Consider the following 20,776-nt stretch of genomic DNA (forward strand, 5'->3'; position numbering starts at 1 on the left):
AGATGCTTCTATGATCCAGCCACTAACATAAGCAATGTCAGGTCCTCTACTCTTTCCACTCACAAAGACAAGCGTTTGAGAGCCTTGTGCTATTAAGAGAGACATGCACCAGGAAACTCCTCCAATTCCCATCATTAGCACTGACAGGACCTACCTCACCAGGTCTCCTGCAGGGTTGTATGATGTGTATGGCTGGGACCGAGTCTGTGGGCAATAAATACATCAGTGACTTTGTGGAGGTGGAAGAGACCTTTTTAATAAACAGGATTCAAATAAAATTTAAAAAAACCCTCTGAACTGCCACTGCAAGAAGAGTTCAGATAACTAGCACAGAAGATGGTGCTGTATGTGCACGATGGAGGGAGAAGGGAAGAAAACAAGCTGTCACCAACTTGATGAGCTTCCTCAGTAAATCAGCAGAAACCAGCTCAGCAAAACTCTCCAGATAAAATATTGGTGGATCCATGAGAAACAACTCAAATCAAAATAAAGAGAAATCCCTACATCGGAAGGCGCTACATTAGAATAACCAGCGAAATACTGAGTGCTGCTGGAGCCGCAGCAATGGCAGGGAGACAGGTAAGATCTGCCAGTCATTCCTGGGGTCAGGAATAGCCACACAGTGAGGGACTCAATCCTTTCACAGGCAGTGTGTGTGTGTGTGCTAGAGGGGGTGTTGGTGGCAGGGAGGTCAGGCTATCGAACGAGGTGGTGGTGTAGAGTGGCAGCAACGGAGGGTGAAGGGCAGCACTCAACGATGCAACTCCATCTTGCTCTGGTGGCTAGTGCAAATAGTCGTCTACTCTGGCAAAGGAGCAGGAGCCCAAGCCCACACGAGCCATGAGCCGCAAACACTCCGAGGCCTGGCCCAGGGCAAGCATCAGCGGGGGCTGCTTTGGCAGGTTCTGAGATTCTGTGGGGGCAAAAAAAGAAATCTGTTTAGAAGAGGTGCCCTGGCTGCGTAGTGGCTCCCCTTGCACTTGAGTCCCTCTCTTCAGTCCCACCTGGGCACCAAGCCCAGCCCCCCTGGCAGAAGGCACTGGCTTTGGAAAGAAGCTATTCCCGAGTACCACTGGCTCTGCACCGCTGCTCTGCTGCACACCCCACCACCCGTGACATGTCCCACGCGGGGCAACAGCTCATCAGGGCCTTTGAGAAGTGCTGCTGTGGTGGCCAGGGCAAGAAAAAGGCAGCAGAGCTCCTGCTGCTTCACTGTCTGTCAGAAAACCCTCAAAGCATGAGAGATCAAAGCGTGGAAGAATAAGGAAAGGCAGAAGAAATTGGCACCAAGCGAGAGACAACCTCTCTATCTCTCCCACTTTTGCAAGTCTACACTGAAGTCCAAACCCCAAACAAACTCACTCACTGGTTACTGCTTCTGTTCAACTGCATGTTTGCCGGGTGTGTAAGAGAGAATCCTCAACTCAGCTAGACATGGTATCTTGTGACCTGTTTAATGAAGTACATCCAGACACCATCTTTCATGTCTCCCTGGTGACACCCCTCAGCAACTTGTTCATGCTCCTCTAGCACTGGACAAACAACAGCTAGAACCAAGCCACTCTGCTGAACACTTGCCCATCCTGATTGTCTCCCTTTCCCAAACCATGTAATTTCTGTTCCTTTACTCAAACAGAACAGGAGCCCTCACGGGTTTGTCCATCAAGCTGTTCTTTCCCCCAGAATAAAATCTCTAAATCTCCTTCTGACACACTCAACGTGAGGTGCACAGGAGTCAAGCGTGGACTCCTGAGACAGAAGCTGTCAGTGCTCAGCCCACTGTGGATGGACTGAGCTAAACCAGACTGGGGAGTGTACCGTGAAGTTACCTGAGCAATGACACAGCACATGCACATCTGATGACAGGATCAAGGGCCCTGCCTAGAATGAATCAACCTCTTTCTTGCAGACTGGTGGCAGGCTGTAACCTCATTATCACTATATTTCTCTACCATGGGATTTTTCTGTAGCTGAAGATGCCAGGAGTGTCAGCAATGACATGGCAATTCATCGACTGCAAGCACAAGACTTCCATCAGGGAAGCTGCTGCATTTACTATGCCAGGTTCAAGACAGGAGAGTAAATGACAACAAGCTGCTGGGCCAAGATACAGGCTTGTCTAAGGAAAATGGAGGAGCAGGCATAAATGTTCAGCTCTGAGGACACAGAGGAGGGCACGAGGCTGCTCATACCTGGATCCAGCCATGATCCATCCTGCTGACACAAACAGCAAAGCTCATCAGAAAAAGGGGAGCTGTCTGTCTTCCTAGCTGAAGAAAACCAATGTATAACCAGGTGTCTACACAGACGGGGCTCCTCTTAGCTTAAGATCAGAAGGGAAAGAGCAATAGGGCTGGACCATTACCACAGCCCCAATTCCTGCAGGCAGCCAGGCTCCCTGGGCTCCAGCAGCCATAGCACATGATGGGAACATGCAGAGGCAATGCCTAAAGGGAAGACAGACCCGTTTAACTCTGCATGCCCAAACATGAGATCAGAGGGAACTGCTTTAGAGCCAACACTATGGAAACCTGCTTCACTCATGAGCTGCTGCAGCAGAGCAACTGCATTCCCTACCAGAAAGCAGGATGATGCCAGGACAAAACTGCCGACCCAAACAGCGGATTTGCTGCTAATGCTAGTGAACTGATTCAGTTGGGTTTGAAGCGAGAAGGAAGAGGGGCGGGAAATGCACTGAAGAGATCTTGGTTTCCTCAGTAAGCAGGGGAGGAAAATCCTGAGGAGCATCCTTGGAAGCAGCACTGAGGAAGACCCAAGGAAGGGAACCAAAAGATGAGTTCAAGTGGATCTGTCCTCTGCAGGCTTCCCTCCTGCCTACCTTCCTGCATCAACACCCTGTCAGTCCCCAGGAACAGAAAAGAGAGGCAAAAGTTAAACACAAGTATTTATGAACTTTTCCTAATGCTCACAGGCTTGCCTGCCATAGGGCAGCCTCTGAGAGCAGGTATGTTCAGTGGGTAGAGCTCACATAGGAACCGGGCCTTACCCAATATAGCACTATTAAGAGCAGCACACACAGGTTCCCTCTGGATTGGGTCCAGCTGTTGACCGACGGGGCAGTTCCAAGGGTCTGAGTAAGCTAACAAGCTAAATGCGTCCTGTATGAGAGAACAGAAAGGCACAGTAAGGTCATGCATGGCTGAAAAGGCACAGGAAAACTGCCAAGTCCATCAGCTGGGGCACCTCCTGCCATCGCCAAGGTGACAGGTGCCTACCTCCTGAAAAGAAACGGCCCTTTTCTTCTTGGCAGCAAGGGACCACACTGGGCCATCAAGATAGTAGATTAAAGAGGGTGCCCCCTCCATCTGGCAGGGGAGCCAGCACGGGAAGGCAGGTAGAGTGTCACCTGGAGAGAAGAAGAGCGAAGGCAGGCAGGAGCTGTATTGCTTCTCTCCTGTGCCAAGAACTGGGTCTAGATGCTCTATGTTCACTGAGTTTCAACCTCTGATCCCCATGCAGGCCCCCTCTTCCTCACCAGGTGCAGAAGTGGGGGCCACCCAGAGCTCTGCAAGAGAACCCGCAACCCCACTCCTGACTCAGACAACTGCTGCGATGCAGCACAAGGCCCAGGCTTACCTGAAGCATCTTTTTGTGCATTGTGTTCTTCCCATATTCTCTGCAAAGCTGCTCGCTCAGCATCTGCAGCTCCCGTCCAAACTGGATCATTCGCTCCGTGGCAGCGTGGTTCCCTCCACAGAGCTGCCTCTGGGGGCAGCTGTCTTCTAGAGGGAAGGCAGTGGAGAAGTAACAATCATCTTTTATTCCTCACCACTGCCCACTCTGTGTCATGCTACCCATAAACTCCTTTCCTTTCTGGCACAGGTAGCTGGGCCCTGCTCTAGGTTTATCCCAGTGGAAGGTTTTTGTGATCCCTACACTGCAACAGCCAGTACTGGCTTTTTCATAGCACCTGTTAGGAACAGGGAAAACTTGAGCTCAGTTTGTTTAATGCCTGAGAATGACCTACAAAATCAAGTCTTCTGGTAAAATCATGGGAGCCTGCAACTCCAGCTGTTACCCCTTCATGTGTGTAATACAGCACACACAACACGGAAACCCCTGGCCTAAAAAATCCTTGGCACAGAAAACTTTCAGTCAGAGATGTTAACACCAACTTCCCAGTATTAAGTGGCCACAAGACCCGTTGTAACTGGAGGAACTCCCAGTTTCGGAGGTAGTGTAGTTGATTCATCCTCTCTCTCCTGGCTAAAGCATCCACAAACAAGACAGTTGTAGCTGACCACACTGTGCTGAGGGCATGCTGTGGCCAGGCATCAAGTCAGCCTTTCACAGCTTGGTTCAGTTCCTCAGTTGGCAGAAGTGCCAGGACTGCTCTGAGCCAGAATTCAGGACCAGTGCTCAACAGACCTTTAACTCCTATTGCTTTCCCTGCTTCACAACATCACCAGCGCTGCTGCAAGACTACGAAAAACCAGATCTAGTTTTAGTTCTGGGACAGATTCATTTTCCCCATGAAAGAGGCATCCTGAGAACTTCATCCACTAGGGTGGGGAAAGAAACCCAAAGTTCATGTTTTTTCCCCACAGTCCAATCAGTCTTAACTCTCAATGCCAGCTCTTTCTATTTCCCTTTACCCCTCCTGCCTCTGAGGCCCTACCCATGCTGGATTCATCTGTCTGCAAGATCTCTTCATGTTTGTAGGTGCCATTCATTATCCTGGTGGATGAATTTTCCAGGACTCCATTGGGGTAATGTTCAGCCTCCATTTCCATCTCGCTGTCACTAAAGTGAAAGGAGGAAAGAAAGGTCATGTATCTTAATTAGAAAGGGAAGAAATTAAGAACTCAGATGCCAAAACACAGAATCCAGGAATCATTCAAGTGGGAAAAGACCCTTGGGATAATTGAGTCCAACCCTCAGCCCGACTCTACAAAGTCCTCCCCTACCCCACATCCCCTCACAGCTCATCCAAACGGCCCTTAAACACACCCAGGGATGGGGACTCCACCCCCTCCCTGGGCAGCCTATTCCACTCTCTGACCACTCTGTCTGGGAACAATTTTTTCCTCACGTCCAGTCTGACCCTCCCCTGTTGCAGTTTAAAGCCGTTCCCCCTTGTTCTGTCACTAATCACCTGTGAGCAGAGCCCAGCACCAACCTCTCTACAGTGGTGCCCAGCAATGGTCAGTAGACCAGAAAAAGTGCCAGCTGGGCTACAGAGGGCCAGATGGGCTAATTCAGCGTAGCAAAAATTGTTGCAGGTTTCTGAAGACAATTTATGAAACAGGTTTCTGTTCCAAGAGTACCTGTCATTATTACAGGTGCAGACTGCTTACCATTTTCCGTTCAGGAAGCAGTTATATCTGAGACAGTGAACAACAGCTAGACAACAGGTAACATACTAACACACTAAACATGAGGGAAATGTTGGCTATGGTAAGCCATCAACCCTTGCAAAAAGTGCAATACAGAACACAGGGGCTCTAGGCTTAAGTGTTTGAGGCAGCAGTGTGAATGAGATTGCTGATTAACTAAAATGATGATAAAATCTTGTTGGGACTTGGGCTCTACATTTAAAAAAAGAATCATAAATCCAGCATTATCAAACGATTCTGGTAAATTGAGTTTGAACAAGTGTTTCTCACACAGTTACGTGCTGAGGGTAAGAAGGATGATCCAGGAAATTACAGGCCTGTCAGCTTGATTTCAGTGCCCAGGAAGCTGATGGAGCAGCTCATCCTGAGTGCCAGCATACAACACATGTAGGACAAACAGATGCTCAGGCCCAGTCAGCATGGGTTTATGGAAGGCAGGTCCTGGTTGACAAACCTGATCTCCTTCTACGACAGGGCGACATGCTTATTGGATGAGGGAAAGGCTGTGGATGTTGTCTATCTTGACAACAAGGCCTTTGACACCGTTTCCCACAGCATTCTCCTGGCAAAACTGGCTACTCGTGGCTGGGCACACGCTTTCCTGGGTAAAACTGGATGGACGGCCAGGCCCAAAGAGTGGTGGAGTTAAATCCAGTTGGGGGCCGGTCACAAGTGGTGTCCCCCAGGGCTGGGCGTTGGGGCCACTCCTGTGCGAACTTTACTGATGATCTAGAGGAGGAGATCGAGTGCCCCCTGTCAGTTTGCAGATGACACCCAGTTGGGTGGGAGTGTTGATCTGCTCGAGGGTAGGGAGGCTCTGCAGAGAGACCTGGACAGGCTGGAGCCATGGGCTGAGCCCAACTGCATGAGCTTCAATAAGGGCAAATGACGGGAGCTGCCCTTGGGCCACAACAACCCCCAGCAGCGCTACAGGCTTGGGGAGGAGTGGCTGGAGAGCTGCCAGTCAGAGAGGGACCTGGGGGTGTTGACTGACAGCCGGCTGAACAGGAGTGCTCAGGTGGCCAAGAAGGCCAATGGCATCCTGGCTTGTGTCAGCAATAGCGTGGCCAGCAGGGGCAGGGGAGGGATCTCACCCCTGTACTCGGCACTGGTGAGGCCACACACCGATTCCTGGGTTCAGTTTTGGGCCCCTCACTACAAAAAGGACATTGAATGACTTGAGTGTGTCCCGAGAAGGGCAACGGAGCTGGGGCAGGGTCTGGAGCACAGGTCTGATGGGGAGCGGCTGAGGGAACTGGGGGGGTTTAGTCTGGAGAAGAGGAGGCTGAGGGGAGACCTCCTGGCCCTCTACAGCTCCCTGAAAGGAGGGTGCAGAGAGGGGGGATGAGTCTCTTGAGCCAAGGAACCAGCGCCAGGACAGGAGGGAATGGCCTCAAGCTGCACCAGGGCAGGGTCAGGCTGGCTCTGAGGAAGGATTTCTGTGCAGAAGGGGTTGTTGGGCGTTGGAATGGGCTGCCCAGGGCGGGGGGGAGTCCCCATCCCTCGAGTTGTTTAAGAGTAGGGTTGACCCAGTGCTGAGGGATCTGGTGGAGATGGGAACTGTTAATGTTAGGTTGATGGTTGGACTGGATGATCTTCAAGGTCTTTTCCAACCTAGAAAATTCTGTGATTCTGTATGGCTCTCAAGAGGTCACGATAGAGGCTACAAACTGTCCTGCAAACTGTGCTCAGCACAGTACTCAGAGGCTGAGTGTCAGCTGCAATTAGCAAGAGTTTCTACTAACCACAAGGATACCCTCTTCTCCAGCAGGGCCTCGCACAGCCTTGCAACACCAGCCTGGGAAGTGAGCCCAAAGGCAGCTCAGTTTTCACTACGGCTCAATATGCTCCGAACTCCAGTAAATGCAGCAATAACTACATCGCTCTCCTGGACCACCTATGGCTTCTTGGAGAAGGGAGGGTTTCTAAAGGTCTGACTTGCTGTCGTAAGTATGAAACAAATTATTGCTGATTCAGAGGCTCATCTGGAAGGAACTGGGCAACAGGTAGAGGCAGACCAAGAAAATTACTCAAGAGGGCACTGCGCAAACCCAGTAATGAGTTGAGCTGCTGCCTCACCCACTAAAGAGCAGGCAAGCTGCTTAGCAGCAGTAATTGACTGGCTGAGGCAGTAGCAACAAAACCAGGCTCAAGAGGAGAGCTTCTATGCCAACAATCGTGTTGGGCTCTGACAGCATCAGTTTAATGGGACAGCTTGGTGCCTGAATACAAGAGCATCATAATATTCTTTATGAGATGAGCCTCCAAGACTGAGCCAGAGCAGGGGAACTGTAACAGACTTGTGTCTGCTGGGAACAGTAATGACCTTGTAGATATAAAGAGTTATTCTGTTGTTCAAAAGAGCAGGACAGGTGTCTTTCTGGCTCCTCAGAAAGCAGACTGAGCCCTCTTCCACCATCTCACTCTCCTCAGGCATCTACAAAGGAAAAAAAATACCTGGTTTCTTGGTTACTCGTACTACTGTGCTGCTGAGATTTGGTAGAATCTGTAGAATTGGACTCAGAGTAGTTCACAGATGAGGGGGAGGAGGAGGAGGAAGATGAAGATGATGAACTCAGTGTTGGATATTTACTGTGACTCTGTTTGCTTTTTGTGGACATGACTCCATTGCTACAGGTCGGACTATCTGCTCCTGAAAGTCAAGAAGAAACGGAAAAATGAGACCATACAGACAATATCACTCTATTGTGAAGTAAACAATTTAGCAAGAGAGCAGGCCCCAAAGGAAGAAAGCAAAATAAGACTGAAGATCTTAAATTATGATTCATAGTTCTTAAATTCAATGGGGTTTAGAGAAAACACAAATTAATATGGAAAGAACCCCACTGCTCACCAGCAACATCTAAGCTTAAGGAAGTTTGAAAAATGAGCTGTAAATAATTGGCAGATTGGCAGAAACAGCTCACACAAGTACAAAAAATATTGTTGAAATATGAAGCATGGGTGGTTCGTAAAGAAGTTTACAAACTCTCTCCTCACAAATATTTCTCATAAATCCTTTACCCAGGAAAACAATGAAAACACAGGTGAAAACTGGGCCACCACAAGTATTTTTGCAAGCAGAACTTCCCAGGCATTCCACAACCTATCTTACATTAGGGATATACCTGATTCACACAACACTTTGCAGCTCTTAATCACAAGCTAACCTTCCTCATTTAGGAGAACTGAAAGGAGACTCAGGCTTGAAATCTCATCCACACACAAAAGGTGCCTATCAAGCTGTGGAACTTACTCACTGACACAGGACACAAACCTTTGGTCACTACCCACAGGTTTTATACAGCTTCAGAAATGACTGGATAAACTCACAGGGGCTCTTTAATACCAAGACAACTGCAAATCATTACGGGCTTAAATAATATTTTGGAAAAACCTCACTATGGGCTTGCCTTCTTCATATATTCTTCCCTAGGCAACCAATATTGACTACAGGACCTTGCTTAGATGATGCGACCTGGCATGGCTGTTCCTCCAGAAGTGATGGTGATATAGCCAAATTCATCAGCTGATCCCATGATTGTATTTATAGCTAGGGAATTTATTCATATTTTTATCACAACAACACATTCAAACAACATCTTTGTTGGTTTTCTACATTTTAATGACAAAGATGCAGTAGACTGTGCACAACAGTTCTGCTTAATCTTTGAAACATGCACTGATGAAATGATCATTATTTTGAAAGTACAAGGTCTGACAGAGGTGCAAGGAGATGTCCCATGTACAGAGACAAATATATATGAATACTGCCTTGCATCACAGTTTTTTTTTTTAATGTAGGCATCTCCTGGTTGACAACAGGAATTACCAAGAGCTTTTATGGACTGATGGGATCATTCTGACTATTTAGCCAGAGAAACATACTCAGGGTTTCTCACAACACAATACAGGAAACAAAGATCCTAGCTTGGGAAGGTGAGTGACAGCTTGAAGGCATTCAAGTAATTGTCTTCCCTTCCCTTAAATGTTTGCCTGCCCACAGTTTGTCACAAGCAGCAGTGGGAATACCGAAACAAAATACACTCGGATGGCTGTGAGCAGCTCAAGGAAGCAGCCCAGATTGTTTTCAGGGGCTCTGCATGTCATACTCCCTGGCCCATTCCATCTACAAAGCCATAGTCACAAATTATCTAGGGAAGGTATCGTAGGTGTCCTGCTTTATCTTGTTCTTTCCACTTCAAATCCTAAAGTTTAATTTCCCAAACTGCAAGGAGTTGATACTCCAGAGATGGGTTTTGCAGGTACAGAACTGTTCCCTTCTCAAATGTTTAGAGTTTGCAAGGTAAAGTCCATGGGAGAGGGAGAAGCTTTCATGCAAGGCATCCCTCTAATCTTTCGCTCAGCTGGCCGGAAAGGTGTATTTTCTGCTTGGCTCCTACTGGAAAGGAATTCTTTTGCAGACTCCAAGGTAAAGGAAACAGGTTTTGTTTTTCGCTTATAGCTCGGTCAGTGAAACACTGAATCACTAGTGGCTGCACTAAAAGGCCACCTTCAAAAGCTTCTTCACTCTGGAAAAAAAACTGCTCTGCAGACAATTGTCTATGGAAAATGACTAATGCAAACTCAACTCTGTAACAGTACAGAGACACCCATGATACCAGTATGTACTCTCAGCTGGGTATCAGAAAAGAAAGAAGAATTTCACAGAATCATTCAGGCTGGAAAAGCCCCTCGGGATCATCGAGTCCAACGATCAGTCCTACTCTAGTTCTCCCCTACCCCACATCCCCCACAGCTCACCCAAACGACCCTTAAACACACCCAGGGATGGGGACTCCACCCCCTCCCTGGGCAGCCTATTCCACTCTCTGACCACTCTGTCTGGGAACAATTTCATAGAATAATGCATGGAAAGGAGCAGGTAATGTAATACACAACCATGTCCACCTTTGACATTTACTCTAGGGAGACAGAGAAAACACACTTACCGGTACTATGAACGTGTGAGTTGCTTGATCCATGTCTAGGACTTAAGCTGGGGGACCCGGGGTAACTGTCCTGGGATCTGGGGCTGCGGGCACTGAAACAACGTACTTCGCTGTCTGTCCCATTCACCATCTCCACAAACTGCCGACACCTGATTTCATAGGAGGGAAGAAGGAGAAAAGGGTGCGTGACAGCCAGGATGCTCTGCATTGAGGTTTCCTTAGTTACTGAGTGGAGAAGTCCTAGAAACTGCATAAGAGTTAGATTTCTTGGCTTTCAAAAGTACATTTCAGACTCCTGGTACCTTTGTATTGCAAGTGATCTGATCGTGCTACAGGAGGAAGAAGTTCAAAAACGGCAACTTTGATGCTAGTGAACATTGAGACATTCCCCAAAAGTAAGTATATTTCCACTGTGCTAAGAAGAAACTCTTCACTTCATCTCCACCACCTCTTCGGGTACTCCAAAATTCAATTGTGAGGGTTTTTTTCAGGGAGAAAATACTAAATACGCTGAACATTATAGCTCCCCTGCTACTCCATCAACTTTGAAATACTGATGGCCAATGGAAAATAGAGAAGGAAGGGTAATAAATGCAATATCCACAGTGACAATGAGGATAGCTCCTCATTTAGCTTTACTGGGATTTATCCTTATATGTCTCAGGAGGCCGGGGAGAGACACTCTGTACAGCTGGGAGAACTAGGCCACATAAGCACTTTTTTCCTTTAGTCTCTACCCCAGATAGCCTTTTCCATACATCTGCCTTTCTAGGAACCTTCACAGCAACTGCTACATGCTCCAGTGTTGCAAGATCTCCACAAGATTTCATCTACCTCTGCTTGACCTCATGAGGCAAAGCCATACTAGGTCTGAGCAGCAACAAAAGGGCTACATTTACATTGCTACAAGCACTGTGCAAAGGACTGAACCTATGTCCTCTCCCACTTGCTCCTGAAGGGCTATCAAGCAGTTTGAATTCAGGCCAAGGTGTGCAGCCAGACTGGATGGCTGGACAGCCTCTTTCCTCTCTCCTTCATCTACACATTTCAGCACTAGGGAGTATAAAGCTATTCATACTTACTTTAACATGAAGAGTAGGTTGGGGTTATGTTCTAGGAGGCCAGGATAGAGCTGCTGGGTGGCTTCTATAGCCTCTCCCACTCTGCCTGCTAATACTAGCTTCTGTATTCCTGAAAGCAAAAGGAGACCTATTGACACACAGGACCAGCCAACAAGAATGGCCAGAAGAGTTGTCTCATGTACACCACACAGCTCCCCACTACCACCTTGTACAAGGGCTAGGGAGAACTGGGGACCACATTTTGTTTATTATGGATTAGGGTGAAGAAAAGCCTGTGAAAATGAGGGAGAATTTGTTAGTAGCTCAGAAACACCAAGAGAAGAAAGATCTGAAGGATGAGGTAGGCGCACTGGGGTGGGGAGCTCTGGGACTTTAGTCACAGAGCTATGAAGCAATGGAAAAGAAAGCAAGACATGAGAGCTGGTTGGGAGCAAGGAGTCTGCTGGGGAAATTACAGTTTCAGAGGAGAAGCCCTTAGATCACCCCCCACATCACATCTGCTGGCTGGTTCACACTTGGAAGCATATGTATGGGTGAGCATCAGATAAGCAGAGTATTCTTAGGGGGTCTGTGGGCTTAAACCATAGCACAGTACGGTTTTCCCAATACCCCTAGCTCTAAGCAGAAGCAATTTTACTGACAAAACTGGGTTCCTGCAAGTCCCACCTCAATATATTCCCAGAGAAGTAACCTGAGCTTGGCCTGCAATGAGAATGTGGCACCTCTAAGTTAGCTCCAAAAATCAGCTATTGACTAAGCTAGAAAGAGTTCAACAAGTTGTACACTTCTAGGAGGTGCAAAGACACAAGGCAGAAGCCATCTATCATCCTGGGTGTTCATGTCCCACATAGGCTTCTTCAGTGGGTCGGAAGACACAAGTGCAAGACTTGAGATCCCATCCCTGAACACTCGGAGAAGCTGCTGCTCTACAGAGGTTCACATTTTACTTTTTTTTCTAAGTGTACTTAAAACTAAACCTAAATGTACTTAAAACTAAAAATGCATTGCATTTCCCTCTGTTTTTCCAGGATTCCTTACAAACAACAGAGAGAAGGTTTTGGATTGCCTGTGAGGTGCTTTGCAAGCAGAAGCTGTAATAACAACCAGCTGTGACTTCTGCAAATCATGAGCAGTTCAAAGACCAGGCTAGTAATCCTCATTAGCAAACCCCGGTAACAATCTGCAATGACTTGTCTTGGCTCCCACTTCTCAGTGCTTGTTTACTTGTTTTGTAGCTGAAAGATAAAACCAAAGTCATGGCTCTCACACCAATGTGTGTTGCACAGTCTCCTTCATTTCACTGTTTCTTCTACTTACTTGCATGTCCGTTTTCATGTCTCGCTGCTTCTGACAGCTCTCTTTGCCTTGTTTGGCAACTCTCACAGATGTCGTTGTCTTTTATATTTTCCTCTCTTTTTGTTTTCCCATCTGTGTTTTCCTCACACCTTTTATTTAAGCCCCAACTTCACAGCTCTATATTCCTTCCCTCCATCTGCATTGTCACCTGTCCTCAGACAAACGAGACTGCACTGTCTTGCGTGCCTCCCATACGCCTTTACCAATTAAACCCACACCAGCAAGAACAGTCGCTGGGGTCAGGGTTGCATAATGCATGACCTGGAAAGCAAAAAGCCCATCAGCACTAATGGGCAGCAACTACAAGTTATTTTGGGTACTAAGCAGAGTCCCCAAATGAACCTGAATGCTGGCTAAGCGTATGTAATGTATGGAAAGCGAGCAACAAAGGGGCACGATGCTCCTGATACGAAACAGTCACATGAGAAACAGTTCACAAAGGGAAGGGAAATGTACAGAGCGGGGTGTAGCCTGCATTCAACAGCCACGAGAATGCAGAAAACACACCAATGTTCTGTGACTCTGCAGTCTGAGCCTCTGAATAGAAAAGCTAAAAAAAAAAAAGTACAGCAGGAGAAAGCTGCAAGCCTTATTCTGCAGGAACAAAAAGCACTTACAGCCTTACCAGCTGAGAGATGAGCCACTTCAGAGGAAACAGCAGTAACCAAAACAGACACAGAATATAAATTCTTCACCTACTGTGAGCTAAACATTTTGCCTATGAATTTGCAAACCCCTTAGGTATGCAAAAAATTCACCTGAAGACAAGAAGTGCAAAGGGATTGGAAGACTCATTAACTCTGGGAGCTGTAGTTAAAACAGATTGATGTGTCTGGGTCCTTGCGACCATGCTAATGAAAGTGACCCTGCTGCAACAGACTGCATCAAAGAACCCAAATCCAAAGGGATCTCTGGTGCACAGTGATCTCAGTTCAGGTAAAGTCCAAGGTAATCATTCCATTCTCCACTGATTTAGCACTATCTCCCAGAAAGCACCTTTTTTCCTAGATATTATGTTTAGCCTGATGTGTGAAACTGCTGGACTCAAAGCTAAGAATTACCTCTCTTCCAGGATTCAGCTATTCATTTTCAACAAGACTGAGTAAAATTAACGAAGTTGATCAGAAGACTTATACTCAACACTAACAGGCATGCAGGTCACTTCTCAGAGCAGACGGACAAAGAAAAGAATAGGGCAGTTCTTGAGGCAGAGATGACAGAGGGTGGAGAGGACACAGTGATGACGGGAAAAGTGCTTCCAGCAGTGGTTCCCAAGCTCTACTGACCCACAGGCAGCAACACTAAGTCAGCAGTGTGCTATGGACAGCTTTGTACTGTCATGGAGTAACTTTTCTACTTCCACAGCACTTCATTCCTCTGCAGAGTCTTCAAGACAACACATGGCCAGCAGGCCACATTTTGGGAACAACTACCCAAGAGACTTACTTTGTCTATTCTTTATTGAGGTCTGTTCTTCCTGGATCGTGGTGTCTGTGACTCCGGCAAAGGCAGTTGCTGTTGAACAGTACCCATGATGAACCAAATATGATGAAACCATACTAGAAAATACAAACAGATTAAGAGACATTGGTAAAACGGGGTAATCACACTGGAGAAAAAAAATCAACATGACAGAAGCGGCAATTTCAGTGACCAAACTCAGCTTGCTTAGGACATAACCAGGGTCCTACTTCTGGGTCCAGACAGTGTAAATTTACAAGATAGGCACCTCGTCCTCAGCAGACAGCAGGGAGGCTCTAAATTCACCTTACAGGGGAAAAAAAAATAAATTAAGACTTCAAATGCATATACTGTTTTTTATTTATTTTATGATTGCTGTCCAGGGGTCACTTGGAAGAGCTCAGTACTGCGTTACTGCCAGTGACATCCTATACAGACATAAAATCTGAACTTCAGAGAGGCTCATGGCTTTCAAGTAGATGTCAAAAAAAAAGATTCTGGTCAGGAGTTTCTTCCATCATTTATTTTGCCAGCAACTATATCTTTGAATCTCCTTATGAATTCTACAAATTCAGATACTTTTATGTGCTGATTTACAAAGAGTAGACTGTCAGCACCGATTTTACAAACATTAACACAGTTTTAAGTTGTACTTTAAAAAAAGGTTGGGGAGGGCTTAGTATCACTGTCAAAACAAACACAACAAAAATGTCTTTCTGAACAGACCATTTCTAAAGCACTTGTGCCTTCCCAGGATGTGGCAGGCAGATGTTAATGTTTGCTGGGTTTTAACAAAACCTGAAAATTCAGCACAGGATTTCAAAGCTTCTAGTGATGAATCTCAAAACAGGCTTCTCGTGATGAAGCTGGTATTGATCTGATCAAGTCACAGCTCAAAACACACATTCAACTTGGCTACTTTCAGTACAGGAAAGAAGTAGTTTATGAGTCAACAATAATTTTCAGGCATAACATTGTAAGCAGGTGTGTAATTTTTAAAACTTGTTTTAAAAACAAGGGCTTCTGTCCACTGTTGGTACAAGACATGCCCTTTGCCCTTGGTATGGCACAGACAGGCATAATAAAGTGTAGCCCTCTCTGTCAAACAGCAGCCAGGTCACCCTGGCTCAGCCAGGCTGAAACACTGCACACAGTGATCCAAGCTGGCAGGAACAGAGGGGAAGAGCCAGCTCTTGCTTCAGTGTATTTCAGTAGCCAGAGTCAGAGGCTGCAAAGATTTAAATGCTCTACAAAACTGCACAAAACCTGAGCTCCTCCCTATGCCACTTCTGCCCATGGTATCACAGAAGTGTCCCTGCATGGGTACACAGCACTATTACATCCTGGTCACTACGCCAGGCTGATTTTCAGCAATGAGTTACCAGTTGTGTCTCAGCTACTTACTACTGCAGTGCTGCACACCCTCAAACATTCAGCAGCATGTTTGCATCCCAGGGTACCTCTCCTGAAGTTCTGGGGGAACGTTATCGCACTCCACTGTGACCTATGTGACACGTGCATGCAAACAACAAAAACCTTTCAGAATCCCAGGTTCTTCAAGGCAATAGCTTTTACTGCTTGGAAGCCTTGGTTGGAACTTGTTGAGAGCACAAGTGCTCAAATCACCCAAGCAGTAATCTCTGTTGCTGCATTTAGAGGTGCTTCTCTCACCTAGAGTGGTCATGGTGGTGGTAGAGAGGCCTGTATTGCTTGTGGATTTTCTTCTTTGAAACAGAAGTCAGCTGCACACTTCCCTACAAATTACACAAAGTTCTCCTCCTTTTGCTTGGTACCACTTAGATTCTGTAGAGTAGGGCTGATGGTTGGACTCGATAATCCCAAGGGTCTTTTCCAACCTGAATGATTCCATGTAATGCCGAGTCCTCCTGCTTTATCAGAAATAGGGACCTATACCATTCCTTCTCCCACAATCAACCACACCAGCCGATCCCAAGACTCAGATGACTCCTACTCAACATTCCTCAGAGCAAGAGCTAGAAATATCAGAGATCCTATAAGGCTGTAACAACACACAAGAAGAGTTATCCATGTTTCAGGCACTTGAAAACCTTGTCAGATCAGCCTCTCCGGTGACAGCATATCCAGGAGTGCAACACAGATGGAAAATTCTGCCAGGCTAATTCTTCCTCTGCTTTCCAGGGAGGCACTCCCTATAGCAAACCTTCCCCAGTGAGAGCCTCTCTAAGACTATGCCTCTCAGGATCTGTCAGGGAGGAGAGTCTTTGAAGGGAAGGAAATGATTAGCTGCCCAGTTGGAGATTAAGTAAGATACAAATCCTAACAAAGCCACAGGATGAGTAAACATTGGTCCAAGAGCTTGAAGATCCAACGTGAAACAGCTGGATGACTAACGTGATGTACAAGCCCTGACTTAAACCTACCTACTGAAAGAAGATGGGAAACGTGAAGCTGATTCTTAAAAAGAAGTCTAAATGAGATATGAGGAACTCCAGACTGTTGACCCTGACACCTCCATCATGCACATCAGAAGATACAATTCTGGAGAACACAAGGAACAAATGCAGGGATAAACTGGTCCTACTCCAGAAGAATCAACAGGTTTTGTAAAGGGAATTCATAGGTTATTTGGTGACATTTTTGGCGGGCATCTGGAACAGGCAGAGAAGAGATACTTTTGCAGTCCACCTGGTTGTCCAAAGACACTTCACTGTCTTTCAACAAAGCTTCTCAAAGAAATTGTGTTACCATGTGATAAAAGGAAGGTCCAACATGGCTAAATATTCAGTTTAACAATGGGATGTCTAAAAATGGTCAGTTTTACCAGGGAAAGGAAAAAACACTTTAGTGTTAAGTGCTGCAGGAACCTGTGCTATTAGCATATTCATAAAACTAAGCTTGAAAGGTCAGTGCTCTCACGCAATGCAGGTGCTTTTATGTTCAAAGATGCAGTGCGCACACTTTTTTCTGAACAAGTTGCCTTTTGAGCACTAGGAACTAAGTATTTCCATTTAAATATCAGTGAACCTCTTCATTCTCTTTGGCTGCTACGCAAATGTTCCAAAAGCAGATCCTGTCTTTCCACAGCCTGACAAGATGCGCTCCAGAGAGTGAAATGACCCCATAAACTCAACAATCCAGCATATCAGAATAAAAATTAACATTAAGGTCAATGCCGGTTGTTACATCTCATTCATGCTGTGTCAGACCAAACACCCAGTTAGTCCAGTACTTGTACCTCCTAACTGGCAAAAGCAAACACCTAGAAAAAAAATAAAGGAACAAAACACATATGAAAGGATACTTTTCCCCATAACCCTTCCAGCTTCCAGTGATCGGTCAGATACTTCCTGTCCTAGAGGTTTTATCTCTCTACATTGTAGCTCTGATAGATTTTTCTTTCTAATAATGTGTCCAGCCACTTTCTGAATCCATGCTGTTTTCAGGGTACCTTATGAGGACCTGGACCTGAGCCCTGTTCAATCTCATACAATTGGCCTCAGCCCATCGCTCCAGCCTCTCCAGGTCTCTCTGCAGAGCCTCCCTACCCTCAGCCAGATCAACACTCCTGCCCAATCTGGTGTCAGTCTGCAAACTTACTGAGGGTGCACTCAATCCCCTCATACAGACCATTGATAAAGATATTAAACAGAACTGACCCCAGTACTGTGTCCTGGGGAACATCACTTGTGACCAGCCATCAAATGGACTGAACTCCATTCAACACAGCAAGTTTTTTACCTAGAGAAGAGTACGCCTGTCCAAGCCGTGAGCAGCCAGCTTCTCCAGGAGAATGCTGTGGGGAACGGTGTCAAAGGCCTTACTAAAGTCTAGACAGACAACATTCTCATCCACTAAGTGGGTCCCCTTGTCACAGAAGGTCACTTGATGCCCTTTAATTCTTGCAGTACAATTGTTCCATCACCACTTTCTCAAGGCTATTCAGGATACTTTTTTCACACTTCTGCCTTACCCCTCACAATCATATCCTTCAACGCTGTGGGTCTGTATATTTGTTCCCTGCCTTACACCCCCCCCATATCTTTGCACATCCTGCCTTGTTTTCTTCCCATGTTTTTCTCACTTCTACTACACACTTTTGGAGAGAAAGAACAGAAACATCACATGGTATTCACATTAAGGGTGCACCACATATTCACACAGTGACAGAATTATTTGTCCTCTGTTTTTTCCCTAACAAATTCTAGCTTTTTTTTTTTTTCTGCTTGCTATCAAAAATTGAGCTGACCTTTCCATGCAATGATTAATCATAACCCAAAGATCTCATTCCTTCCTGAAGGGTCCCTTCTTCCCAGCCATTTCTGAACACCCTCAACACCACACACACTACCAGCATGCATCCAAGTCCTCCTCCCAAAGTGACAATCCCTTACCCACTCATTCCCTCTCTTGTCTCTCTTTTAAACAACTCATAATCCACATTGGACACGTGCCCTCAAACACTGGCTGCACAGTCCCCCCTTAAGTTTGCAGCAAGGGAACTTCTCAAAATCCTTTTGGACTTCAAGGCAAAGACAGCAGCCCAAGAACCATATCCATGTGTCTGCTGGCTCCTCTTTGCAAAACCCATGTCCTATTTCTCCACATGCCTAGTGCATTTACCCCTCAGTAGTGCTTCTACGGATTTGTGCAAGCCAGACATCAAGGTTGTTTCAGTCTGTCGCTGCCTGACTTTTCTGAAACCCTTCCTGAAATATGGCACCATCCTTCCCTTCTCTTGACTCAAGGCAGTTTGAAAATTTGTTCTACAGCCACAAGCTCACCTGTCTTCTCCTTGAGTCCTGTTAGGAGGTGAGAAATAGATGAGGGAAGTGGAGAAAGTCTCTGGGATTAGATACTTACTCCGCTTCCCCTCACCTATTTCTTCCAGTGCTTTTTTTTGACAGACACTTCAATCCCAGACACAGCCTCTGCCAAGCCCCTCACAAAGAAGCATCCTAGCATGACAACCTACCTGATTTCTGGACACAAAGTCAAAGAATTCAGTTGGATATGGTTTTATATTCCCCAAGGTCTCTTTTAATATTGCAATCCTCTACAGGCCCTACAAACTCTCTGGCAGACCTCCCGCTCCTTATTTTCTTGAAGAAGGATATTATTGTTATAATTATTATTTTCAAGAGCTTCTGTTAGTTGCTTTTCAAAGGCTTTGCTGGTTGCCCTTAATTATGTACAGATAACTAAATACAAGACTAGCAGAAAACAAGAACGATCACATGGATACAATCATTGCTGTAGTGACCAGTGTCAGGTGTTCAGGGAAAGAATATAATAAAAAGGTGAAACACAGAGCTATCTGTAACCAGAGATATAAACAACAAGAGATAGAAGCAATAGCCATAGACTTGGGGGGTTCAAATATAACTATGGAATTGGCCACCATGAATTACTGTGAATATTTAAATGTGTATCTCTTAAAATCCACTTACACTTAAATCACCACAACTTCTTGCAGCAGCAATTCCCCCAGTTTTACATACTTAGTGAAAAGAATATTTTGTTTCTAAGCTGGAAGGTTCTTTTTCTCCAATTCTTGTGCTTTGAAAAACTGAATAATCACTTTCTAGTTATGCTCTTCACAGTGTAAATGACTGACAGACAACTACCATCCACCTCCCTCAATTACCTGTTTCCAAGCTGTGAAGACTTAAGTCAACTCTGTCTTTCTTCAGGCAGAAGATACTCCTGACCTCTGACAACTCTTGTCAGTTGTTCTCATCAAGTTCCACTCAACCGTTTTTGCAATGAGAAAGGCACTCAATATTCACAAATTTATAAAATGCCATAATTGCGTTTTCATTTAGGTTGGCTTTGGAAGCCTTTGGTGTAAGCTATTTCTTGCTTTTTCATTTCTGAATTCAGCTGATTTACACACTGGCTTTTCTCCTATGTTAAGAGCTTTTATGGTGTCCTCTCCATCCCCTTCCCCCAGTGCATCATCTCAAAGTGTATGTTTTTCCATTCCTACAAGCTTTCATGCAGTCTTTGGCTGAAAACTTCTCTCATATCTTTTACATTTGAAACAGCAGCAATCTACACAGGAAAGACTATCAAACAACAAAACAGAGGGTAAAACAATTTGAGCAAAATGCACTGACTGACAGTTTTTGCCATAAGAAAGCATAAATTAGCATTAAAAAAGTATTTAAAGCCTAACAGAATGAAAGAAGCTGAACACCAGAACAGAGACTTACTTCTGCAGCATGGCTTGCCACTCGCCTAGTCTGTCTCCTATGGGAAACCGCTTAATGGTGCTCTGAATCTTCGCTCGCCACTCCCTCATGTAGTCCTCAATGTCGAAAACAAATGGCTGCTGCCCAAAGTTGGCATCGACTATCTCTCCTGGAGTCTGGAGACCCACTGTAGGGTAGAGATTTGACTGGGAAGGAAGAAAAAGAAACCTGTATTAAACCCAGCTTTCTCTTTCTGGTTCTACTTACATGGTTTGGTAAGACAAGAGCTGCTCTTTAAACTGAAAAATGTACTGAAGGGGGAACAGCCCTTTAGGTACCTCTCAAGGAACCACATGACTTACTGTGCAGTTATTAAAAGTTATTGCATACAAGCA

At 45.8% G+C, this 20,776-nt stretch overlaps 1 protein-coding gene across 4 annotated transcripts in view; it reads right to left on the reverse strand.

Moving 5' to 3' along the window:
- Positions 1-230: 230 nt before the first annotated feature.
- Positions 231-20,776, reverse strand: part of RANBP10 (RAN binding protein 10) — an 81,152-nt gene continuing 60,606 nt past the window's right edge. For 3 of the 4 annotated variants that reach the window (XM_074912889.1, XM_074912891.1, XM_074912892.1), the window contains 9 exons: positions 20,403-20,587; positions 14,194-14,306; positions 11,392-11,500; positions 10,310-10,458; positions 7,815-8,010; positions 4,640-4,764; positions 3,598-3,743; positions 3,008-3,119; positions 231-913 (listed from right to left, as the gene is read on the reverse strand). In XM_074912889.1, the coding sequence (XP_074768990.1) occupies positions 783-913; positions 3,008-3,119; positions 3,598-3,743; positions 4,640-4,764; positions 7,815-8,010; positions 10,310-10,458; positions 11,392-11,500; positions 14,194-14,306; positions 20,403-20,587 (1,266 nt within the window). In that variant the 3' untranslated portion in view covers positions 231-782. The remainder of the gene's footprint in view (positions 914-3,007; positions 3,120-3,597; positions 3,744-4,639; positions 4,765-7,814; positions 8,011-10,309; positions 10,459-11,391; positions 11,501-14,193; positions 14,307-20,402; positions 20,588-20,776) is intronic. The other variant, XM_074912890.1, reaches the window with a different exon arrangement.

This window comes from Athene noctua, chromosome 9 (genome assembly GCF_965140245.1).
Source record: "Athene noctua chromosome 9, bAthNoc1.hap1.1, whole genome shotgun sequence".
Lineage (NCBI taxonomy): Eukaryota > Metazoa > Chordata > Aves > Strigiformes > Strigidae > Athene > Athene noctua.